At 40.4% G+C, this 26,912-nt stretch overlaps 1 protein-coding gene across 1 annotated transcript in view; it reads right to left on the bottom strand.

Moving 5' to 3' along the window:
• Positions 1-26,198, bottom strand: part of WDR36 (WD repeat domain 36) — a 31,629-nt gene extending 5,431 nt beyond the window's left edge. The window contains exons 1-21 of the mRNA XM_033164075.1: positions 26,019-26,198; positions 23,782-23,809; positions 23,140-23,240; positions 22,449-22,566; positions 22,214-22,346; positions 21,345-21,399; positions 18,984-19,116; positions 18,391-18,566; positions 17,047-17,167; positions 15,934-15,999; positions 15,461-15,544; positions 13,892-14,046; positions 12,583-12,697; positions 10,753-10,918; positions 9,482-9,590; positions 8,415-8,494; positions 6,117-6,224; positions 5,151-5,248; positions 1,864-2,006; positions 1,193-1,312; positions 312-393 (exon numbers count right to left, since the gene is read on the bottom strand). Coding sequence (XP_033019966.1) covers positions 312-393; positions 1,193-1,312; positions 1,864-2,006; positions 5,151-5,248; positions 6,117-6,224; positions 8,415-8,494; positions 9,482-9,590; positions 10,753-10,918; positions 12,583-12,697; positions 13,892-14,046; positions 15,461-15,544; positions 15,934-15,999; positions 17,047-17,167; positions 18,391-18,566; positions 18,984-19,116; positions 21,345-21,399; positions 22,214-22,346; positions 22,449-22,566; positions 23,140-23,240; positions 23,782-23,809; positions 26,019-26,183 — 2,356 coding nt within the window. The 5' untranslated portion in view covers positions 26,184-26,198. The remainder of the gene's footprint in view (positions 1-311; positions 394-1,192; positions 1,313-1,863; positions 2,007-5,150; positions 5,249-6,116; positions 6,225-8,414; positions 8,495-9,481; positions 9,591-10,752; positions 10,919-12,582; positions 12,698-13,891; positions 14,047-15,460; positions 15,545-15,933; positions 16,000-17,046; positions 17,168-18,390; positions 18,567-18,983; positions 19,117-21,344; positions 21,400-22,213; positions 22,347-22,448; positions 22,567-23,139; positions 23,241-23,781; positions 23,810-26,018) is intronic.
• Positions 26,199-26,912: the final 714 nt, after the last annotated feature.

The raw sequence follows: 26,912 nt of genomic DNA, 5'->3' as shown, positions 1-26,912 counted from the left end.
GTTGGATTTCTTGCTCTCTTATTTTCCATCTCTCTAATTTGCAGCCGTTAGAGAAGACCAAAATTTTTGTCTTCTCATAATTTATAGAGAGTTTGTTAATTTCACAGTAGAGGGTCAGGGAAAGTATAAGACGTTTCAAATCCAAGCTCGTTAATGATAGCAAGACAGCGTCATCAGCGTATAATAAAAGAGGAACATGTTTCTGATTAAGTTTGGGGGCGTGTGATTCTATTTTTTGAAAGTGATCTGGCAGATCTGATAAAAATAAATTAAATAGAAAGGGGGCAAGAATACATCCTTGTTTTACTTACAGTCACAGTTTATCAGAGCTTCTTCAAGCTTCAGGTAGAACTCAGATTTTTGTGCCAGTACTCCAAGATTTACTACTTTTGACTGAAATATAAAAAGGTTGTCAATTGAATTGCATGAACGACAACTTTTACTGACAAATATATGTGGATGAAATTTTAAATGTAACATCCTTACGAGAGTTAAAGGGGGGGGGAATTTGGAATGTTGAATTAAATTAGCTCTGTACTCTTAAATTACAATGCCATATTGAATAATGGCATAATCAGGAGGAATCTCACCCAGTAGGATGAATATCCTTACATAGGCGCTTCTCCTTTCAAGACATTCATGTGTACATGCACGCACATGAGAAAACATGCATCACATAAAAACAAGGAAGAAAGGGCATCTGGAGAAATCAAAACAAGGATTTCCACGAGGTCTCTTCAGAAAGCTAAAGATAGATGAGGACTAAAGGTTCATCTATGCAGTACTTAACAATGTATTTAGGATTAAACCTCAATGAGAAAGCGGTCTTAGATATGACAGAACAGCAAGTTCTTTCTATATATGATGAAGCTGACCGATATTTAAGTACCAGTTTCAAGTATTAGATTGCAGATAATTCTCTGCATTATCACTTTAATACCCAGTAATTGTGCAGTTGAGGTGCCAAAACTGTGTGCTTTTATCAAAGATGTTGTAAGTGGGAATAGAAAATTGAAGAGGAAAAAATGCTAAAAAATACAGTAGGACCAAGATCAGTTATTGCAATTCACCAGTGATTTAGCACCCATTACATAAGAAATTACTTCCAAGAGGCAGTCATAAATCCAGAGAGACAGAGACAGAGAGAGAAGTACTACATGAAGATGTTTTGTATCATCAGCTTTCTCTTTACCTGTTGTCCACCATTTTCATGTTCAATGGAAGCATATTGTGGTATGAGGCCAGGAATTGTGGGGATGAAGAACGGCGCAGATTTTGGCACTTTTGGTGGCTCTTTGGGTTTGTTCTTTTGCTGTGGATGGGAGATTTTATATCATCAGACAATCTCCATATTCACACTGTAACCTTAAGAACACCAAACGTATTAACTTTCCATCTGTGAAAGCGTTAGAATCTCAGATGGCGTGTTAAATCTAGGTTGACTATGTGTAAAATAGTTCTGATATTTGTATACCCTAAAAACAACCTAGATGTTATCCCAAACTATGAAGACATTTTGTCAAGTCTTTGTTGCATTGAACATAACATAACCACGTACAGTGGTGCCTCGCTAGACGAAAATAATTCGTTCTGCGAGTATTTTCATCTAGCGATTTTTTCGTCTAGCGAAGCACCAATGCAAACCGAAGTTTTCGCTAGACGAAAAAATAATATTTTTTTTTTCGTCTTGCGAGGCAGCCCCATTGACAAATTTGTCTTGCAGGGCAGCCTTCCGCTAGACGAATGCCTTCGTCTAGCGAGTTTTTTGTCTACCGAGGCATTCGTCTAGCGGGGCACCACTGTAATATGTAAAAAAACAGGTCCTGGTCAGAAACCTTTTAATAAATAGCATGAACATGCTACCTTTATAATATCAAGATTGAGGAGGTTCTTCCATCTAGATTTTGGCAACATAGAAAGGGTCACTAATGCTTCTCCCAGCTGTTCTGGAGAATCGTATTCTATCATCTCATCGCTTATTTCTTCCTCTTCTGTGACATCTACATCTTTAAAAATGGTAACAGACAGGGGGGGAAAGTTTAGCAACATTGGGAAATATTCCAATTAAAGTAGATCCTGAACAACGTTCAGATAAACACAGCTGGTTAATTATACAAGCACATTAGGATGATATTAGATTTTGGTAGGTAGCCATGTTGGTCTGACGCAGTCGAAATACTGTATATAAAAAAATTGTCCAGTAGCACCTTAGAGACGAACTAAGTTTGTTCTTGCTATAAGCTTTTGTGTCCATGCACACTTCTTCAGATACACTGCAATTTCAGGCTTGCACCTTAGAGACCAACTAAGTTTGTTCTTGGTATAAGCTTTCATGTGTAAGCCTGAAATTGCAGTGTATCTGAAGAAGTGTGCATGGACACAAAAGCTTATAGCAAGAACAAACTTAGTTGGTCTCTAAGGTACTACTGGACTATCTATCTATCTATCTATATATACACACACACACACACACACACACACACACACATATCGATTGGGATGATATGATAATGTTAAATCTGTGAAGAAAATAAAACAGAAACAATTCTGATACAGTTGGACATAACAAGATGAACACAGCCAGAGACGATGGCCAAGGAGGCACATTCCTGTAGCATGAATGGAAAGCCATGCCTGAAATTCCTCACAATGGACGATGTCCCCTTGGCTAAGGGTTTCATACCTGCATTATGTATCTGGTTGTCTAACTAACTATTTTCCTACCCCCAATCTGTCAAAGTTGGCCTTTCAGAGGTCAAGGAGATAAGGATCTGGTCTTCTTGTCAGAAAAGGTTCATCACCTCTCTTTAAGAGGCATAGTTATTCAATTTTACAAGAACTAGAATGCATATGTGGGGGCTGGCAAAGGGTATCTTCCGATTTAGCTGCTAAATCTTAGCTGTGGGAGCTCCCTCAGTGCACTGAATGACACAGAATCGGCAGCAACGAAGACGTCATTTTCATGCCTCTTTTGAAAGGTATTACTCACAGAACATACAGCTGCCAATCTGCTTCAGGGAATGAATCTAAAGTAGTGCCTAAACTTGAATCTGCAGGGTAGATATGAAACTGGATTGCTTCCAGTTTCCTTACATATTTTGTTTATGTCATTTCCTCACCATTACACAAAGTCTGCTTTCAGGAGAAATCATCCAAGTTATCGGAACACTGACTGCGCCATCAACAACAACTGGAAGCACTGCCAACATCTGCATGGACTCTAGACATCAGTGTCTCACCAAGCAGCAGCCTACTACATGGGAACGCCTCTCGCAGGATGTAGTTTCTGTAGTGTTTTGTACCAAATAAATATTTAAATGTGGCTCATTTTGTCCATATGGTAGAAATATACTTAAAAGCAGGGCCTGGATCACTGCAAGACTGAAGTGCTGAGTTGACAGATCCTCTGACTAGTGGAAAGGAAACCCCTTAAGTTTGCACTCTTAGCATGCTCTTGGATCTGCAGCTGGGCCTGGAAAAGCAGCCTGTGACGGGTTCAAAAATACTATCTGCTAACATCAGCAGCTGAGAACTGTGGTTTTTGTTTAGTGTTTTTTTACATCTGATCTGAAAGCTTACACACATAACTGCTTAATACTACATTACTGCAATGCACTCTCAGAGGAGGCTGGCCTTTGTGGCTGTGAGCTGGTACAGCAGGCTAGCTCAGTTGGTTAGAGCGTGGTGCTAACAATGCAAGGTTGCAAGTTCAATCCCTGGGTGGGACAGGTGTGTATTCCTGCATTGCGGGGGTTGGACTAGATGATCCTCAGAATCCCATCCAACTCTATGTTTCTCTGATTCTACGTTCTGCTTATGAGCTTCCCATAACCACTTTGGGAATCTGGGTGCTCAACCAGATAAGCCTTTCGTATGATTCAACAGGACTGCCTGTCATAGAATAAACACCAAACATACAGTACATCAGTGTTGATGCCAGCTCTCCATCATCTTCTTAACACAATCCCATGCTGGAACCTTCATGCTTCAGACAATGCCTTTGCTATCATAATCACCAAGAGTAAATGAGAGCACCACCTTGACTGCATCTCTGCCAAGTTCCAAGACTTAAGGATGAATGCAGTCTGGTTCTTGGTGGCTGCCCCACAATTACCACATTCCCTTTCCCTAGAGGGTTGCCTATATAGCCTAACATAAAATATATATACTGTTGTTTCTCTGTGTTGATTTTCAGGTTGTGGGCCTGTCCTATATTCTCTGAAGTGCCCACTGATGGTTATACATGAATATTATATTTGGGCTGGCCTTTTGACAGTCCAGGCTGGACTAATCAATTTTATAGCACATTTTACTTCGCTATTTTCAACTCGTTTTATGTTTTGAATTATTATCTGACCCATCCTAGTTGTTGGAGAAAGATAAGATATAATGAAGCAGACAATACTTCACAAGCTTCGTGACTTTCAAATATTAAATATCCAATATTAAAATATTGGATCAGATTGTTGCTGTTAATGATTGATATGTTTTATCATGTTTTTATGTGTGTTGGAAAGCGCCCAGAGTGGCAACCCAGCCAGATGGGCAGCGAATAAATAAATAAAAATATTATTATTTATTATGACGCTACTCACTATCTGGAGTGAAAGCTCTCTAGGTAAAGAGTGAGATTCACCAAACAAATCCTGTCAGTGGAAGCATCCCCCTGTGAAATTGGCTCTATGCGGACTGGAAAACCCCCCAGAACAGAACACACGGGGAGGGCTTGATATGCTGACATGTTTGCAAATGGAACGTTAAACATAGCATGACATTAGATTCCACCCATGACTTCAAATATATGGTCATTAGTAAGGACAACTGGTTACACACTCTAGGGCAGGGGTGAGGAACCTATGGTTCTCCAGATGTTGCTGGATGCCAACTCCCATCAGCCTCTGCAGTCCTGGCCGCTGGTCAGAACTGGGGGGAGTTGTAGCCTAGAAGCATCTAGGAAGCCATCTCTACTCTAGGATTTACAAGCTGAACAATATGTTAGAACACAAGGGAGCATAAAATCTTTCACGAATTCAACTTTGCACTGGCCTAGTAGTAGTAAGCAAGCAGTTTCTTTGCAATTACACAAACGAGATTCAGAAAAAGCACACTAACTGCCCCCAAAAAACACCCCTCAACAACTCCTCTGGTACCTTGTGCTGGACATGTTCCAGGAAGCGTTACTACGGAAGGCTCATAATCCGGTGGAAGTGGACGCAAAGAGACAAGCGAATACAGCGAACGGTTAGACCTGTAAAATCCAAGATGGAAGAAATTGATATTCTGGCTTTGGGGTGGGGACAGAGGAGAAAGAAAGAACACCATGTTCTTTGTGGATCTATTCGCTATAACCATGAGCAATTAATGTAAGCTATAGGACTAAGTTGTTCAAGAGTGCGAGATAGTAGACCAGAAAGAGAACATTTTGAAGTTAAATGGAATCCTCATATTGATATTTATGTAGAATATAATGCAAATGTTGATTTATTTAACAGCTTTTTATGTTGTAAAATATTAAAGTATGTATACTGTATTTATTATGTATTTAGCTATTTGGTATAATTACTGTTTTCAATTTAATGTAGTTTAAATTAAAGGGTTTTTTGTTTTTTAAAAAACTAAATTGTTCGCATTCCTAAGAATATTGATTGGGATTCAAAGAACAACCACCCCGATGCCCCTAATAATGTTTTGAGCTTATTTTCTGGACAGCAGAGCCCCACCATGTTACATTGTCATAAGGCAAGCTGGTTTTGAAGATAAATACAATTTCAGAAGTCGTTTTTGACATAGGATAAAAGAATACAGTTAAAAAGTGTAAAGCAAGTTTAACTGACATAAACAGAACTTGCTTCCAAGCAAACGTGTCTAGAATTTCATTATATTAGGAAAACAGTCCCAGTATACTTAACTGATTTTTTTTTTGGGGAGGGGGGTGAGTTACAGATGAATTTTCCAAAGGGCAGAACTTGCACCTTTTACTAAAGTGCCAAGCCAACAATAGAAATGGGCAGTCTGGTGTCTTATAGTTCTGCTCTAAAAATGGACACTTGTCTATTTTTAGAGCAGAACTATAAGACACCAGACTGGAAGACTCAGAAGACCACTGGAAGACTTACCACAGGTAAATTCCAAGATCATCTACATGGGAAGAAGCTAAGAAGTCTCCCGTAGGAGACATAGTAATGCTTACTGCTGCTGTATCTAGTAGGAAACAGTCAACAAGGCTGCAAAGAGAAAAACAATTAATCACATAACAGACAATATATAGTTCAGTTACCAGTTATTAAATGCATGAAACCAGTCCCAGTCATTATTTATTAGTCTTCTTATTCTGCTTTTCAGACAAATGTATAGTCTTCCCAAAGACGTTCATGTCAACGTTTTAAAAAGGAGACAGGGCAAGTTCTTGTGTTCAGGATTACAAACTGAAAAAAGAAGCCATATTAGGGAGCAGGAGTGTGGGGAAAAGGGAGAGATGGGAAATCAATTTGAAAATGTCACAGTAAAGGGGCATTTAAATTCAGCTATGTCGGGCTTGATTTCATGCTGGTGATCTCGCTTGCGCAGAGCTGAGGCAACAGATCCAGCAGCCCTTAGAGCTCTGGATGATAGAAGGTGCTAGAACATTATTCCCTTCAGTTCTCCAGACAGTTGGAGCAGAGCGTTCAGAGTATTAGATTTAAGAAACATGGACATCTACAAAAAACATACGAGGATAAACACATAAGTATGACTGGGTTGACTATCCTACATCATGGTTAACATAACAAAAATAAAATATAATGGTTAAATTCAAAACCCTGACAAACACTGTAAAAATGACTTATAACTTTAAAAAAGTTATCCAGTATTTCTCTTTATTTTCGCCTTTTACATATGTCTCAAGGCAATGTACTGTGCAGGCATAAGAAACCTTAAATGTTAGTCCAATTATGTCATGTGAGTTAACGTAATTGGTTTAGTATTGCAGTACATTCCTGTTAAAATTGAAGTGCTATCAAACTAAATCAAGAGTTGCACCACCTGACTGTAGAGTTCCAGTGGATATGTAAGGGAATGGAAAAACAAGTACATTATGTACTAATCTGCATACGGACAACTCTTCTGACGTATGGGAACCATTTTGTCATTTCCATTTGACATCCATACTGCTATCTGAAAAATGTCATGATAACAAGAAACCCTAAGACTTTTTTTGGTAGGGGGAATGCTGCAACATTTAAATGTCGGTGCATTCTAAGGTGAATGAGAAAAACCACAAGTTCAAACAAGGAAGCCTGTCGTAATATCTAATGTCTCAAATGCTAATTATTTCAAAGAAATCTGACAAGTCTAGGTTATGCATATGCCAAAAAGGCAACAACACAGGAAATCTGAAAAGGAAATGGGATTTAATACACCCGACAGAGGAAATTAAAAGAATACGAGACATGAGAAATTACACAACCTTGGGGCACCTAAACTGGGATTGCCAAGTAGACAAGAGAAACAATTTTAACGCCAAATGCTTCATTAGACTGAAGTCTGTCCTGTTCCAGTAAAAAGGATGGAGACGCATTTCAGGTTACAAACAGAAGAACTACAAAAGCTAGTCAAAGACTACAAAAGTCATCTAAGCCATAAAAAAATCACTTTCAATTAAAGAAAGGGATTTTAAAAAATGAAACAAGTATTAGTCAGCATGATTTGATTCTGCTGAAACGCAGAGGCTGCCCATTCTAACTTTAGTTAGAACCTTTACCATATAACATAAGGCATAATACTCTGTTTGGGTGAGTGGGCTGGATGTCCTTTCTCCTCCTCGCACTAGGAGCCTACAGATGATTAGTATCATGATACTGTAGAATTTTTCTTCGGAAAGGGGGCACTGCATTACATCTAGGTGCCACTTCCCCACAGCAGATGAAGCACTGGGTTATTTTTTTTGGGGGGAGGGGGTGTTCCCACGCTCACATGACTTCTCTTGTAAACGGCATCAGCCACTGCAAGCACCATTTTCTATTAAAATAAAAATTTAAGAAACTCAACTTAAGCCCTCATCTACCTATGAAGCAAAGAAGTGCCTTAATATATTGCCAGCTGAGACTGGAAACTGAATATGGCAGAGATCACTCGTGTACCTTTGGCAGGGCAGATTCAATCCTCAGGCATAAAGGCAATAAAATACAAATAAGTGAAGATATTTGCAAGTAGACCAGTTCGTTTCTGTTCTTGCTTATTATGTGTTTTGTGTTCTCATTTTCTATTTTCATGTTGTGAACCACCCAGTGATCTTTGGATGAAGGGTGGTATACAAATTTAATACATAATAAGAATAAGATAGAAAGGTTTTAAAACTGATTGTGCTCTTTTGTCAGTACACACATGTAACATATCAAAGTAACAGTTTCACTGCAATCTCTAAATTTACTTACCACCCAGATGGCAGGTCCCAGGTTCTAATGGTGCAGTCCATAGCTGCCGTTATTAGCCAGCGGCCATCAGAACTGAAAGCCTACGAAAAATTATGATTTGTCTTTTGAGTAACAGCTGCATAGATTCCCCTGACAATGTTAACTAGGATATTTGGATGAATGGGTCAAGCGTAAGGAGCTAATATGGAATTTATCACTGGTTGCTAGTATGCTTGTTGTGTTGCAAAAATGGAATAATAAAGCCACCAGCAACAGTGAAAGAAAGCCTGGCAAAAAACGAGAATTAATATGGCTGAAATATGGTAAATAAGAGAGAAAACTTGAATATAAATGGAATCCTTTAATTGAATTTATGAAGACTAGATACAATATGATATTGATTACAACCTTTTACCTATGCAGTATTAATATGCTATAATTTTTGGATCTATAATATTGGTATTTATAGCTGCATGACACACACACACACACACACACACACACGGTATTACAGGAACAGGTGTTTACTGGATATATCCTTGCAATCATGGTATTTTATGTTTTATAAATTATAATGAATATTTTTTTAAAAGAACTGGGGTGATACTTGCTAGACAAGCAACAAAAAAGCATTTCAAAGTTGAGTTGTTGAAACACTGGATATATTCGAAGCTGAAGAATACCTGGGGAAATGTTTAAAGTTAGCACATAGCAACTGTATCCATTAACATCATTTATTGTAATTTATATTCCTGTTCTTCTTTTAGAAAGCTCAGTGTCCTCCATGGGACTCCCATTGGTTTTCTATTCAGGTCCGCATGCCCTTAGCTTCACTCTTGCTAAAGGATTTGGTGACCCCAATCAACTGACCCACATACAAGAATATGCATTTGTTTCTGCACGAAAGGCAGCATAGTGCCCTGTTGATACTGCGGACTACAACTTCCATAGCACTGGCTATGTTGGCTGGGGGTGATGGGAATTACAGTCTACAAAACCTGGAGGTCACTACGTTGCCTGCCCAATGGAGATGCACTCTGGCAGTAGGTAACCGCTACACAATTTATAGTAAACGGATACAAACTTACCAGGTCATTTATCTGGCCTTGGTGCCCTGAAAACTTCCTCACGATTTTTCGTGTTTCTATATCCAGGACACTAATGGTGAAGTCATCCGTAACAATTCCCAGAATGCAACTGGTAAAATCAAGAAGAATATAGAGTATCAAACACATGGTAAGGAAGAGGCAAAAAAAAAAAATGCATTATGGTTCATTAGTTATTTATATTCTTGGAACACAAACTTTAGGGGAAACACCCAACAGATGTTTAGGGTAAGGCTACCCTAAATGTTTTCACAGGAGAAAGGACAGGCAAAAGCTGGATATAAGCAGGGCGTAATGAGCAAAATGAACAGGTGAATGTAGTGGGTTGGATGTGTAAAGGGTAAAAACCTAATTAGAACAATAATTTTATTATTTTCATCAGTTAAGATTATTCCAGTTATTCATTTGTAGCTTTTCACAAAGCAGCATATGGAGAAATAAAAACAATGGAACATCAGACAAAATACCAAGCACTGAACGCATACAGACAACCAAGGTGAGACCCTTTCTCTTAAGGAAAGGCCACAGTAAAGATTTTAAGGCAGGAGTGGCTCCAGATCCAGCCTGCCAAGCCAATGCCAGTTGTCTGTCAGCCGCTTGCAGACTTGGCCACCTCTTCACTTTGCAAATGTGCCTCCTCTTCTTCCTCTGACATCACTGTTAGGTCTTACAAGGGGCTGGGGGGGGGGGAGGAGCTCAGGACTCTCCTGCTCATGACTGGCAAGAACTCCTAATAGTAGTGCCATGCCAGAGGGAAAGATAAGCTGCATCACAGATAAGAGATAGGCTTGTCTCTGAAAGATAAGCTGCATCACAGCAGAGGGAAATGGTTCTATTTCAGCATGTTAGTACTGCTATGGAGACATTCATCACCTTGTGTGCATGGATGTCTGGTCTGCATGTCTGGGTTTTTGTGTGGTGTATTTGCATGCATGCATATGCTTGTGTGAATGACTAACCTTCAATGCAGCCCTTGGACCAGAAAAGGTTAGCCACCCTCTTTCTAAAGCCTTCTTGAATGTCAAAACTGAAGAGGCCAAGTGAATTTTAATTGGAAGGGAGGTCTGCAGCTGCAGGGCCACCCTCAAGAAGACCCTGTCCAAATGAAGAAACTAGGGAGGAGGCATGTACTTCAGCAACTAGGAGGGGTGAAACACTTTCAGTACAACTTTGTTCTGCAAATATGAATTATGAAAATATCACGGCTGAAGTAAGGAAAGTTATAAATACAATGTATCTTGCAATAATCCCACCTTTCTCTGTGAAGCAACATTTTACTTGGAGAAGAAGGGAGGTTAATAGAGTGAACAAATTTTGTGCTCTTGAATTTCCAGAACTTGATCAATCCTTCACTTCCTGCTGTGGTTGTCAGCTGGTTTAATCCATCCACGGCTACTCCTCTTATGGAGCCTTCATGAGCTTTGATAGTGAAGAAAAAGAGTCAATTAATATTCCAACAGCTTAATTTGGCGTCCTCCAACTATTTATTATTATAAAGTTATATACAGATCCTTAGCACAGCTTACAATCTAAGCACTTCAGGAATAGATACCATACCATGGTTAATCAAATTCACTTTCTGTCATATTTTTCCTGTAGTGCAGTACATTGTGTCCACCATGGAACTGAGATCCTGAGTAAAGCTTCCTTCTTCACTGCATGGCTAAACCATGCCACCAAATTCCCAATCACCCCCCTCTATGGGACCCTGAAAGTTACCTCTTTGGCCTTTTTATCGGCTCATGTGGGACCAACATGGATAGCTGGCCCTGATGAATACTTGAGGTTCCCAACCCTTATGGTTGTAATTCGTGCGCAGTCATTTAATTTTATCCTGATTCTAATTTTTAAGCTGTATTTTAATCAATTGATTGATTGTGTTTTAATGTATTTAATATCTGATGTTAGCCGCCCTGAGCCCAGTCTTGGCCGGGGTATAAAAAAAAAATTACTTAGTTACTTGCATATGTACAAGGGAACACTATCTTATGAAATTGGAATCCCAAACTTGTTAATGCAGAGACAACTTAACAACTCACTGTGCGTGCAGCAGGCAGGCATGTGTATCAGAAGTAACAATATGGACCTTTGTTACTGCTGGTTTATTGCCATCATATCCTACAGGCATGCAATAATCCATCTACAGTAGTTGTTGTCTGACCACAGTGTGGTTATTTAACCTGTGGGCCTCCAATTTTGCTAGACTACAACTTTCTCCATCTCTGATCAGTGGCCATACCGGTTAGGGCTGATGAGAGTTGGAGTTCAACAGTATCTGGAAGGCGACAGGTTACCCACCCCTGAGCTATATAACCAGTGTTGTGCAAAAGCTTCTTGGTGAACTAAGCTCCTGCCTCTTCTCTGCAGCACATCAAATTCAAAGGCTCAGTTTAATCTGCTGGCAACATTCATACATTTGAAAATGCAGCTGGAAATTTGTCACACAGTATGTGCCAAAGAGGGTTCATTGGATTATGATCACACACCCCCCCCCCCGCAATACAAAATAAAGATTGTGCTTGCAGTTGGCCATGCTCTCTTATATCCCTGTATGCATATGCTTTCCTCATGTACACGCATATTCCTCATCACATGGCAAATACTACAAATGATGTTCAGCGTAGGTGTGTCAGAACATGCCAGAACATCCCATTCTCTGTATAGCAGTAATAGCCATATTGTTACAGGAGAGCATTCTGAGGGTGTATTTCCGATCCAGAGTCTCAACAACACTGAAACTGTTGTTAAGATGGTAAACTCTGATGCGACTGTCCACTCATGGAACAGCTTTTGATTTAGCTGAGGCACCCACTAATTTAAGATATGGGGAGGGAAATTTCACTGACACCCTGCCTCTTACTTGTGCGATCTTCCAAACTGTTATAAAGCGTCCCCGTGCCTTCTAGAGCAGACTTTTGGTGTCCACAGAGTGCAGCAGCAAAGAGTAGGAATAGGCAAAAATCTCTGCCTCCCTGCCTTTTTTTTACATTAGCAGGTGCCTTGGCTGGATCAAAAGACATTCTGCGACAGAGAAGTCAGCATTGAATTTCAACCAGAATGTTTTCTAAGTGCCCTATTTTCACCTTTTTCTTTGCCATAACGCCCTCTATGAATGCCAGACTGCATGTTGTATACATCCACATGGCCTGTTGAAAGTCCAATTACAGCGAAGTTTCCACAGGAACTGATATCTACTGCCTTTTGGGGAAAGAGAAAGAAACTTAAGGGTTTTTTTAATAGAAGGAAATATTTGAAATCTTACTTCCAACATTTGTGATTAACAATGACAGCTTCTTAACCGTTTAAACAGATACTATTCAATACAAACTGATTCTACTTTCAAAATATTACTGAGCTGCTCAGATAAAGAATAATTCTTACTATTATTGTGATTTAGCGTACAGTGGAACCTCGGTTTCCGAACTTAACCCATTCCAGAAAACCTTTTCGGCTTCCGAAAAGTTCAAAAACCAAGGATCAATGGTCTGGCTGCAAAGTCAATGGGAAAAAATGAAAAACGCTTCAAAAAAACCATGTCCGGCTTCTGAAAATCATTCGAAGACCGGAGCAGTTACTTCTGGGTTTTCGGCGTTTGGGAACCGAAAAGTTCCAAAACAGAGGTGTTCGGGAACCGAGGTTTGACTTTACTTATTTGCCACTTTACCCTAAAGTGTGTCAGAGCAATTTACAATGTAATAACTGAAGTTACCAGAAGTGGCAACTTTGAGGCAGGGGAAGAGACTGACCGTCACTGCCCTCCCAAGCATTTGCCTTTTGCTGCTGCCAGTCTCCTCTGGAGTTAGCATATGTGCTAGTTGTATGTCACTTAGCCTGGTGAGAAGTCCCTTCCCCTCTGAGCTGTAGTTAAGCCAGGCTCTCGTGTGCACGAAGACCAGAATGAGAACCCTTCTTAACAGTTAACACTTGCTTTCTTTGTATTTATGTACTTAAACCTAGACTGCTTTTTTCTTTGTAATACTGAATTTAACAATCAAGCAACAGCAAATTGTTGATTTTTGTCACTTTGGAATTTACTGACATGCTCTCTGTATTTTGTATGCTTGCATTTTGACATTTTGGGTGTTTCCTGTAAGCCGCTTTGTGGAAAAGTGGCATATAAGTACACTCAACCAACCAACCAACCAACCACAGACATACCTAATTGCCCTCCAATTAAGCCCTAAAGTCCTAGGTAAACAAGAATGGGACCTTTCAGTGATAGCTCTCCGTTTGTGCATCTGGTTTATTGTATTTTAAATATATTATAGCTTTTAACAACAACAACATCAACCTAACTTGGTTATGTCATTCTGAATTATGAGCGGGTTTTTCAGTACACTTAAAAACAACAACAGAACTATATCCTTCAATCAGTTAAAAAACAACCCTTACTGTTGCATATACACCAGGAGGTTTATTTTTGCTGAAGTCTTGTGGCGTCAGTTTATGAACTCCCATTGACCCTTTCTGATAATTCCAGGTAGTACAGGTTACATAACCTTGATGGCAAGCAATGATCCCATCCCAGTCACTTTGACGGGCCACCTCTGTAACACAATCAAAATACGTCAAAGGCAAAACTCTTAATCAAGAAGCAGTTATCCCATGGAAAAATAGCTTCTCACGCATTTTATAACAGTTGTTTAGCAGTTGTTTAATTTATTACATGGTTACAGTAAGGGAGTTCCATGCCTGCCATTATCCCAACTACAGGTGGGTAGCCGTGTTGGTCTGCCATAGTCGAAACAAAATAGAAAATTCTTTCCAGTAGCACCTTAGAGACCAATTGAGTTTGTTCTTGGTATGAGCTTTCGTGTGCATGCACACTTCTTCAGATATGTGAAGTGTGCATGCACACGAAAGCTCATACCAAGAACAAACTCAGTTGGTCTCTAAGGTGCTACTGGAAAGAATTTTCTATTTTGTTTCGATTATCCCAACTGTAAAGAGTCCATCCAGCACAAGGAAGTCCATCAAACGATGGAAGTTGCTCCCCTGGAAGCCACCAATTATGGATGGACTGTACAAATTCATGGTGGAGAGGCTTGTCAATGGCTACTAGCCATGATGACTATGCTCTATCCCCTGCAGCTGGAGGCAGCAATGCTTCTGAATAACAATTGCTGGAAACCACGTGGTGTGTGTGTGTGTGTGTGAGAGAGAGAGAGAGAGAGTGCTCATGTTGTGCTCCCCAGTTTCCCATGGGCATCTGCTTGGTCCCTGTAAGAGCAGTATGCTGGACCAGATGGGCCACTGGCCTGATCCAGCAGGCTCTTATGTTCTTATGTGAAACTACCCACTTAACATTTAACAATGAATATTGTAAGAGCAACCTATAGTACTATTCTGAGGCTTGTTGCACCAAGTGTAGAGAAAAAACAACTCAAGAGCAGCGCTGTGGAATCTGACTAGTAGTCTATGCAGTCCAGTGTCCTGCTCCCAACATCTAACTGCAGCACACTGCCACCAAGTCTAGAACTTCCATTTCATTGTCATAGCCAAAGCCCTTGATAGTTCCGCCCTCCGTGAATTGGTCTATGCTACTTTTAATGTGAGGTCAGCCAGAGCCCATCACAACACAACGTGGCAGCAAACGCCATAAATTAAATATACAAATAGGCTGATAGGAATTCAACTGTAGATTTCTGTACATATCCATTATTAGAGGAGCCTTTCATTTTCAATCTCTTCTCTATAATCACCTCCAACATGGGATTTGACCTTTTCAACACAACTGCGCAGCGAGTTAGTGTTTTCACTGAGCCATCCACCAATTACTTTTCTGGATAATCACAGCTACTTTGGTTCCAATCAGTGTGCATTGTTTTCCCCAATGCACGTCATTCTATATTTACTTGGAATCTCATCAGCCACGTAGGATGCTATTCATTTGGGGGGGGAGGGGGGAAGACTTGATGTCATATTACTTCATTCATTCAAGACAAGCAAAGAATTATGCACCTGTAGCAAATGTTGTAATAGGTGGAAGAGCCATTGTATCATACCGGAGTCCTTTCTTTTTTGATTTCTTTTTGTTTATGGAACCTTCAAGAGATGAGAAACATGACACAAATGTACACCAGGCACTGACAGTTTGAACATATTATGTCTTAGGGAAGGCTTGGTTTCCTAACTCTGCCACGCCACCACCCAATACTATGTCAAAAGCAAATTACACTAAAATTAGGATCAGGTGTTAAGTTTCAAAAACACAAACAAAAACATTTTATCATAAGAAATTGCACTTTACAGAATATTATTTCTTCTGGTTCAGGATTGTTTACCAGTCATTAAACAACAGGAGTCTTGAGTGCAGAAACCATAAGTAATCTGGGTGTACCGAGCAGCTACACAATATTTTAACACTTGTACAGGTTCAATACACCAAAATACCTTTACAGACATTTGGTTATGCATTGCGTAGTCCTACTCACCGCGTCCTAAGCTTTTATTGAATCGCTCATGCACCGTGGAAAATGACTGCAAGGTACTATCTTGTCCTACAGTAGAACAGTAAAAAAAATGTAGGTATACCTATGCATCAGTTCATTTTAGTCAACTTTTAAATGTAAACCATTATAGAAATTATTGGAGAAAACCTTGCTTTTGCATCCAACATCTCATCAGTGACTTGCCTCCTCCCCCTCCTCTCTGCTCTGCAGGATCTTCTAACCCTTCTGAGTATATTTTTTTGGGGGGAGGAGATGGGCTGCAGAGGAGAGGGAGGAATTCATTCTGCCAGCAGTGTGTTCTGTTGGTTAATAACCAATCAACAAAGCTTGAAATTATCTCCTAATGCAGTGTTAAAACTACAGTGGGCGCACTACTTACACAATGGTTTATTTCCAGGGGTCTGAACACAAAGGCAAAATCACATGAAGTCAGGAACCCCCGAACCCCCCCCCCACAAGGCGGAGAGCTGATTACTAGCGTCTGGGAAGGTCATGGGAGGGCCCTGAGTGCAAGTAGGGTGCCTTCCTTACTGGCCTCTGGGATGCTCCCACAGCCCTCACACCTCCTTCCCAGAGGCTGGTAAGGAAGGTACAACCATGCTTACTGGGCTTTGGGGAGGTGGTATGAGGGCTCTGGGATGCTTGTAAGAGTGGAAGATATAGCTGGGTGTGCTGGTGCTGGTGGGGAAATCAATAAATGAAAGATCAGAGAATGGTGGGTTTCCATGGCTCTCTATTTATTTATTTATTCATTCCCCCCTCCGCAATGTTGTAGTCACATTAAGTAACACATGCACAAGTTGTGGGCTTATTGTATTACGATATTTTGGACAGAGACCAACTTTTACGAGAAAACCAAATCTTCAATTTGAAATCAAAACTCCTAGTATTTTTGTGAACTTAAGGAGCAGCAATGGGAAAAGGTAAAACTATGTTCAAGATCCAACCTGCATACTGGACCAAAGCCAAACAAGTCAGAGATACAAGTGGCTGGCCTATGACTAATCCTTAATAATGAGAAACTAAACACCATATGACTTGATCCAAAACAGTGTTACTCATTTCAACAGAACAGGAAGCTGAGAGAATTCCTACCGGCACTGAGAATTTGCTGCCCATTTTGCCCATGATATCTGATTTTTGTTGGTGGTGCACTGTGGCCCATTCGGAATCTTAGCAATCTACCACTTCCTCCAGGGCCATCAAAGATCCATACCTATTCAACAAGTAAGCAAATGCAAGAAAACAACAGTGTAAAGGAAAGCAAGACTTGAAAATAAGCTTGAAGCAAAATAAATGCACAGTAATGAACCAATAAATTAGTAATATTCAGAAGCTCTGTATGTGGCCACACTCATGTTTCATTCAAGGACATACAAAGCCTTCTCCATTATTTATGCAAAAAAAATCCACTTTGCACAAAAAAGGACACGCCATGCTTCAGAATACCTAATTTTAGCAAAGAAATATTTCCTAATGTAAGTACTTAGATCCTAGTTTTTGTGTTTGTTATGTGAACAGGGAACAATGCACACTAAGTGATTTTTAAAATTTTTATCCAAGAGCACAAATATGCCTTTTCTTGTTAAAAGAAAACGTGTAAAAAGACTGTTCTAGATTGGGGACAGGAAGGGAAGGAAGAAGTGATTTAACGGTACATGATTCAAATCCTCAACCAGATTAGTGATAGTTATAACTTTCCATTGAAAGCAATGACTGGTTTGCAGAACTGTGCAGATTGCCTGCTGTTTCTCAACAAATGAAACCTAATTATGCAACAACACATGTAAGAGGGCATCTTACAGATGCACCATAAAAGAAACCCGATGCTCTACCCGGAACAGTTTTGCACAACTACACAGTATTTTTGTTCCTAAGAAAAAGAAGAAGGAGTATACATTGTGTTTCTAGGTGCATGAATTAAGTAATTAAGTATTCTATGTATATGTTTAAATCTACTTTTGGTTCTTGCTCCTATTTATTTAATAATTATTCGCTTAGATTCATACTGTTATGCTATTTATTTAGGTGTTTTGCTTATGCTGGTCTATGACCGTAATAAAGTACTTGACTAGGTGCAAGAGTCATCTGAGGATCATCAGAAGGGGTGGGGGAAATGACTTTGGAAAGAAGAAGAAGAAGAAGAAGAAGAAGAAGAAGAAGTAGTTTGGATTTGATATCCCGCTTTTCACTACCCGAAGGAGTCTCAAAGCGGCTAACATTCTCCTTTCCCTTCCTCCCCCACAACAAACACTCTGTGAGGTGAGTGGGGCTGAGAGACTTCAAAGAAGTGTGACTAGCCCAAGGTCACCCAGCAGCTGCATGTGGAGGAGTGGAGACGCGAACCCAGTTCCCCAGATTACAAGTCTACCGTTCTTAATCACTACACCACACTGGCTCTCAAACAGAATATTAATTAGTTAAAGACACATAACTTACCCTTATTGCATTGTCCGAACCATTGGTAATAAGAAGTGGTTCCCCTTGGACAAACGACATACCCGAAATTGCTGTGGAATGGGCATCTCTCATCTGGCCCTGAAGTTTCTTTTCTTCTAGATCCCACAACCCAATATGCCCAACAGGACTTCCAGCAGCCATAACTGGGTGTCCATCTGATCACATGCAGAAAATAAACAAAACATAAATACAGATACCTTAAATCAAAACAAGTAAGACTGAAGAGCATACAACTGGGAAAGAAAGCCAACTAACATTAAAATAGATTGGGAGAGTGAGTGAGTAAATCACTCATGCCACAATTTTCCTGTTGAGACATAACAATAAACTATTGTTTGATTAGACCAGAAAAATTTCCATAAAAACTGTGCATGCAAGGGGAGAATAGAATGTTCAAAATCATCTGTAATCTTCAAGCCATCGGTTGGAGGACTGTCTGAATGCAACTACAACAAGACCAATTACCTGTACATGTCAGTCCTGGCCTCATGATAGCTTGCAACAGTTGACAAGTAGCTTATACTTAAATCTGCATTTCAACTTAAGGCTTCCTAGTAAGTGCTGAAGTGTACCTGTACGGAATGATATTGCTGTTATGGGACCCCAGTCTTGTTGAAATTTCATCAGCGTTTCATCAAATTTAATATTGTGCACTATGATGTGACCAGACACAAGACCTACTGCAATGACATCCACTGCTGGGGCCTGCAAAGAAAGTTATATTATTAAACAACAACAACTTTTTATATTTTGCAACAGAGCATAAACAACCTATTAAGAATGTGTGGTAAGAATGTGGGGGGGGGGATGAGGGAGGACGTGGGAGGGGTGGGATAGAGGGATAAATTGTTGGTGGATTTGTATGGTAAGGTATTGTATGAAGATTTGTGGTATGTAAAATAGAAGGAGAAGTTGTAATTTCAAAGGTGAATTCAAAGTATAAAAAGTAATGTAACAGTAATGTATAAGATTTGTTTTACGTTTATGCAAGAAACCAATAAAAAAATTATGAATAAAAAAAGGGGGGGGAGAATGTGTGGTAAGATCCCATTAGAAACTTTTCCTGGGCACACCTGAATGAAATCACCAAGTTCTGAGAAAGTACACAAGTTCATTCTAATTAGACTTTTGTTACTTCTTAGACAAGAATGAACTTGCTGCATCAAAGCCATGCTTTTCCAATTTCAAAGCTTGTTTACTGTCATGCATTTTTATTATTGCATATTGAATAGAATGAGATGCATGTAATCGTTATTCCATGGCATATTTCCCAGTCATCTTCTAATATTTCCAAAATGGAAGGAGCCTCTGGAGAGTTCAGACTATGAGAGATGTTGCCTGTCTCCAAGATGTTGCCTGTTTCCTTCAACCTCCACAGAAGCAGCAAGAGAGGCTATCGGAGACTTCGGGCGATACAATAGGTTTGGTCAGCTTTCATCAAAATGTTGTTATTGTGGAGGAAGTGCAAACAAATTAGTTCTACACCTACTTACATCTTTATTTGGAGTGTGTTTCACCATTTGAAGCCAGGGCAAAAGAAGCTGTGGAAGCTGTAGACTAATGCTCTGTAATAATATTCTCTTTAGCAAACTTTCACTTGGATTCAATGGTGCTCTGTGCTCATACTCTGCACTAGTTTGGAGCGTTGGGGGGGGGAGATTTATTTTGACTCCCCCTCCCAACTGCAGCCCACCACTCCAGAGGGTCTTTCAGAGGTCTTGGTCCATGAGCATAAGTTTGCTTGTTTCATATGATTCAACCCTCTACCTCCAACTTAACACACACTTTGATTATAACAGGCCACAGAACTTACTGTATTAAAACTAAAGCCCAGTTTCCAACACCTTGCAAGCCTTTCTGACAGGTTTGTGCAAACCTTAGGGTCTTTCATATCAAATATATGAATGCACAGCAAGGGTACATACATTCAAGGCCACACCACTCACAGTACACATAACATTTTAATTACAACTCTTCCTCCTAAGATTGGACTTTAGGATGAAATCAAATTCCGGTTGCATATATTTAGCACTAACCTCACTGGGGCTTACTTACAAACAAGTGTGCTTAAGGATTACAGCCTTGGGTAAAACCTGCTAGTATATAATTTGGGACACTGACACAATTCTAATTATGTTCAAATAGAAGTGTTTGGAAGCAGAGCAGAAGCAATGAGCTCCATACAGGTTGAATTCTTAAAAAAACAAAACCCAGCTACAACACATGGTCCCAAGATTACTGCATTTTAACAATATGTGATTGTGGGCCATGGTTATCAGTCTCAACCCAAACATACTGCATTAATAAAAAATCCATTAAATGGAACAGAACTTACTTCTAGAGAAGGATGTGTAGACTGAAGCCTGCATGTGATCGTTCCATTTCTATTCTAGTGCTAATTTTTAGCCTAGACTTTTTGAATGAATTTCAGATTGGCAAGAGCTAGGTTCATTTATTTAAAGAAAAATCCCCTATGTATATATTATTTTTGCAAACGCCACTAGCAATATAATACGGCCCAAGTATACAGTGTTTTCAAGAGTACTGACATGTACATTGACTTTGCTTACTAAAGTCTGTCATTCAGAATCCTGAAGTAGTAGTAGATCTGCTAATATGAACTAGAAATTAAGGGACAGGCTTAGCATTGTGGGCTATACCTATTTAATCTAGCAGAGAACATTAATAAAGCAATCTGAAAATAACTATCAAGAAACAGTATGTAATTGTTGCTGGGCTGAAACCAGAGATAAGCCGGCAGTAGGTAATTGGAGCTGCCACTCACAGAAGGTGTTTTCACTTGATTTTCCATCACCTTCCCCCTCAGTCCAAGCTATTTAGCAGGGTTCCCAAACCTAGGAAAAGCCTTTTTAGAAGGGCAGACTGGCCAGACTGATCTCTGGATCCAACCCTCTATACATTCACATACTTACCTGTTGAAGGACTGTCACTCCTGCTCCCCAGCCGGGAAATGTATATAAAAGTTTGCTGGGGGGGGGGGGGAGAGAAAGAGGTTAGTGAATTTTAATGTCACAAAACAAAACTACATCAGAATGGATGTTAAACACAAAGCCAGCATTTGCAGAAAACATTATTAGAACTTCTGGGGTGCTATTTATGGGGGGAAATGCTACTAGCATTGTCTTAGGCCCCAAGAACTAAGACCAGGTGGAAACTCCACTCATGCAAAATGCCTCTGCCCAATTTTAGCCAATTCCCACTTCCCCAGGACCCCTCTGTCCTCATAGCTTTCCCTTCAGGAGAGCTCCTTTTTGGTAGAGACCCAGGAGCCTGCACTGGGAAACTTGGGACAGGAAAGCTATGGCGGTTCAGTCTTCTCACAGTTGTCAGGGCCATTGTCTCTATGCAAAGACACCCCAAAGGCAATACTCAATCAATGTCACAAATATGTGCACAGTGCAAGTCTCATTTAAATAAAACTAAACAAGGAAAATAGACTTTGGCCCATAATTTTAGATCAATACTACGTAACCCTTCTACTGTCTTAGAAACATAAACAAAATTCCTATGTAATTTCCTATGTAATTTGAACAGACTCATTGCTAAACAACCCCTTCAGTATAGCTTTAGTTTGAGAATCACTAGCATGTGATTGTTTCACTTATGGCCATATTTACAATTTAGTCTGTTAGAATCAAACAACATTGGAAAATTGTCCACCTCCAATCCATCAGCACTCTACATTAATTCCACATTTTATGGGAGTAAATGATTGATAACCAGGCTAATAAGTTTTTAATTTGGGTCAGGAAGGGCGGGAGGGGGGGAGAGATGTTCTTACTTGGATTTTACATTCCACAACTGTAGATTTCCTTGTTCACTACCAAGAAGAATTTTATTCAAATAGGTACTTGGGTGCATAATTGCAGAAACAGCAAACACTGTCTTATCAAAATTCATCTGCAAGTATTCTTCTGCAGGACAAAGAAGAGCATTAGCTGCCATATATGCTACAAATTTGTTTAATGTTTTTAGTTCTCTGAATAGTTACTACTTTTAAAAGGGTCAAATATTACCTTCTGACTGTACATCCCAAATAATGAGAATGTTATCACGATCAACAGAAATCAAATGATCCCCAAATGGCAGTACAAGGTGAACATCTGCTCTGTGACCTTTGTAAGTGTGAACCACCTGCAATTCAAAGTATCTTAGTTATTTCCTTAGAGGTATGAAATCATATCTGGACATTAAGTGCCTTCAGCACTATTTAGCACAGGTACAGGAAACCTGTGGCCCTCCAGATGTTATTACTTCAACTCTGATCAGTTCCAGCCAGCATGACCAATAGTGAGGGATGAAAGGAGACGCACAGGTTCCCTGACATTGATTAGGTAGAAAGGCAGAATACAAGCATAACATACAGCCCAAACTGGATTCAAGAGTCATAATATGATCCATACAACATCCCAGCTTTACCAATTTCAGAATTAATATTTTAAACATTTCAAACGTAAACCAGTTATTGACTGTAACATCATACTAAGGTTTCAGAGGAACTCCAGACACCTCTGATATGCAGGGGCAAATCACCCATACATTAATAATACAGCACCCATATCCTGAATACAAATGTATACTCAAAAGCAAGTTCTATAGAATTCTGTGAACTTCAACTACTCCCAGGTTTGTGGATATAGGTTTGTAGCCTAAATACTTTCAGGATCAGATACAAATTGCTATATCTTGCTTAATAATTATACAAACCTCTTTGTTCCGAGCAAAAGCATGGAGAAGACTGCCATAAGATGCAAAGACCAACATTCTGTCGGCTGCCAAGCAGGTAATGTCCTGTGGCAAAGCATTGCCTAAAAGATAAGGGAAACAAAAAGAGCAAGCTCTATCAGTTTTAAAGTACATGCAGCAAAGAACATACATTGTGATGTATTGATAATTTCTCTCAACTTTACAGTTTACTGAATATCAATTGCTACTAGAAATACACACAAAAAATGTTGACACGTGCTTAGAACTAAAACACACAACTTACTGTGTGCTCCATCAGTAAGAATGACCAGAAGGCAAATTCATTTGAATGCTCTAAGATAAACAGGACTTAAAACACAAAATTTACTTGGACACAAGTTCCTCCAGCGCATGGTGGAATGGCAAAAAGTTGTTATTTTTTAATTTATTGTTATTACTCCCAAGTAGAGTCAGTTAAGAGATTTTCTGCCTCAGGTGTCCAATTAAACTTGGGTACAAAACACTCCATTTTGTAGTGGGCTTTACAACTTTTAGCTGGATTTTTTTTTACATAAACAGTATTCACCGCAACTTACAATTTGTAAAGAAAGATATAAAACTAAACCACATATTAAACGCACATACATAGAACAATATACTTACTAACAGCAACTATGCCTAGTTTCTTCACCTGCAATAAAAGCATAATATTTTTTTAGAAAAAATAGTTCAGTATTACAATTATTAGACAAGCTATAAATGTTTCTGGAGAAAGAGACTAATGTGCATGGAAGATGGGCATAGTTATTCATGAAATAACTGCTGTAGTTAGAAAAGTTATAATAGTAATGGAACTGGCCTCTTGTTAAGTCTGTGGAAAAGCACCCCTTTAATGAAATTCAACTGCATTCTTTCAGATTTACACACACCATGATATGAAAACATTTTATGTTACACAACAGCTGCAGTCCCATTCATTTTGGAAAGGATGTGAAAAGGATGTGAAAATTAGGATTATCTTGAGTGATATAGAATAATTTATTTTGTATAGCTGCAAGTCAAATGTTATGCAACACCACAAGCCCCACTCCTTTCGTAAAGGATGTGAAAATGAGGATTATATTGAGCAGCACAACAGAAGACACCCAAGTCATGTTTCTCTCTTCCTTTCTCAGTGATGGATTTATGTTCCCACTCCCACTCCTTCCTCTTCATTTAGAAATTACACCCAAATTGGAAGTTCATCAAGTTGCTATGAATGAATTAATCTTTATTTGCGTCAGCCATCAGCCATAGCAATAAAAGAACAATGTGATATACAAAGTGCAGAAATAAAAGTCAATTATATAAAAAAACACATTACAGTCCTGAATCAACAGTCGAAGAGTGGACCTTATTTTGATTGCCCCAGCTAAAAACCTTGCAACCTTTGCTGTCATCTGCTCATCTTGATCTGCCAAGAGAAAAGACACTGTGGCAGTGGTTGGGTGACCCGGAATGAACAATAAAAGAGGGGTGATAATCTCGTTCCTCAAGTCTTTATAAAAAGTACAAGTCAAAAGGCCGTGCGCCACTGATTTGGTACAGTCATACGTCATGTTACAGCCACTGCGGGTCATGTTGTTTCAGGCTGCGCTCCGCGCCAAACCCGGAAGTACCGGAACAGGTTACTTCTGGGTTTCGGCGCTCGCACATGCACAGAAGTGCTAAATCGTACTTTGCGCCTGTGCAGAAGCGCCAAATTACATCACGTGCGTGCGCAGATGCAGTGCTGCGGGATACGAACGCTGTGGGTTGCGGACGTGCCTCCATCACGGATTACATCCATAACCTGAGTGTCCACTGTACTGCCATCTCCACAGGGACATAAGCATTTTTTGTGTGGAATCTGTTGGAATCGTCCCTCAAGTACCGCTGAGGGCAGTACATTCAATCTTGTGAGGGTAAAAGCGCATCTATATTTTGCTAGGTTATGCAGATAGAGTGCCAGAGAGTCAAAATGGGAAGGTGGGAAATAGTCATACCATGGGCAAAACTACTACAACAAGTAGAACAAAATCCTTTCACGCCTGGAGCAGGCAAAATGCACTGGGTGTGCACCCCACTGAATCATGACGCTCATTGGGTGACCTTAGGTCACACGCAGCTGCTTAGTGTAGTCTACCTTACAGGGCTGTCGTGAAGGTAAAATGGGGAGGGGGAAGAACCGTGGGAAGCCACCTCGAGCTTCTTAAGAGGAAAGGTAGGGTGCAAATGTTTTTTAAAAAAAATGTTTCCCCTACAAATCTCCCTCATTCAAGGCTTTGCTTGGAGGTTTCCAATTCTCTTATGAAGCCACCTAGGATAAGGACCGTGACATTTAGTGGCAATGAACCCCATAAGGTAAATAGGCATTGGGTGACCAATAAACTCTCCTCATTTTTTAAGCTTCCTGTATAGCCGAACTCAGTTGTTTGGCTCTAAAGCAGTGTTTCCCAACCTTTGGGGGGGGCATGCCCATCTAAGCATCTCTAAAACCCTGGCATATAATTCTTATTGTTCAAAAAATGAACTCCTATTCACGCGTAGCCTAAAAGAGCACCATTAACTGTTAATAACTCATTCTCGAATTGCCCCCCCCCGCCCTTAAAAATCAAAGTGCCCCCATCTGTGGGGCGTGTGCCCCACGTTGGGAACCACGGGCAGTCTAAACAAAAAACCTGCAATTCTTTCAGCCTCTCAAAGAATTTGGGGAGGGGGGTTAAAAGGGAAGCATGTTCAATTTATGCCCCTCGACCCCGCCCACTCTCCCCACACTTAAGGCTGCTTTCTGCACGCAGCAAGCTGGTTTAAACACGAAAGATACACTCCGTGGCCGGGGATGCCAAGTCCCGGCAGTGCGGGGATGGGGTCGGACTCACGTTGTACGTGTGGAAGCTCTTCCCCACCGCGGTGACCAGGTAGAACTCCCGGTGGCGGCGGTGGAAGCGCACCACGTGCGCCAAGTGGTTGGAGAAGAGGCCGAGCGCGCGGAAACCCGAGAACAGAGCGTTGCCCCCCTCGCAGGTGCTGCCCTCCGACGACATCGCCTTCCTTTGCGTAGGAGGGGGGGGGAGGGAAACGACGACCACCGATACACGACCACCAACCGCCTCGACCACGTTCCCTGCTGCGCGTGCCGGACGCTCTGCGCGGACAAACCGGGCGTCCCCCGCTGCTTCCGGCCGGGTGTGCGTTTGCAAAAGTGGCTCGGCTTGGCATCACGCGCTTGGCACTTTAGTTCCGCGGCGAGCGGGGTCCCCTTCTTGCCACCACGGAGCACCGCTTTCCTAGATAGTGCTGGGCAAGGATGCAGTGCAGACACGTTGTGTTTGGGCCCCGATGGCTTTTCCAATAAAGCTTACGTATAAGCTAAACAAGCTATAGCTTAGGGCCGCACTCCCTTGGGGGCCCACAAAAAAATTAAAGGGGGAAAAACTGGATGTACATTTCCAAAATATAAGATAAAAAAACAAATAAAATAAAACCTACATGCAGCAACAGTGTTTTGTGTTGTGTAGGCTCCTATGATGTACATATTTTGTTATGTGCAAATAGCTTTAGATACCTATTATAGGTCCATAAATTACCATATAGCATATATTCTACACAAAAAAACCCAGCGACAATTTGTTGTTGACAAAGGACAGCTGGACATATAAAGGGCTTAGGGCCTCATCAAACCTTAATCTGGCCCTGAAAATGACCAGTCTTTCCACTGAGTTTCTCTCTCTCTCTCTCTCTCTCTCTCTCTCTCTCTCTCAGAATAATGCAGC

Source organism: Lacerta agilis, chromosome 11 (assembly GCF_009819535.1).
Source record: "Lacerta agilis isolate rLacAgi1 chromosome 11, rLacAgi1.pri, whole genome shotgun sequence".
In the NCBI taxonomy this organism is placed as follows: domain Eukaryota; kingdom Metazoa; phylum Chordata; class Lepidosauria; order Squamata; family Lacertidae; genus Lacerta; species Lacerta agilis.
The sequence above is the reverse complement of the archived record's forward strand: the minus strand, read 5'-3'. Positions and strand labels throughout refer to the sequence as shown.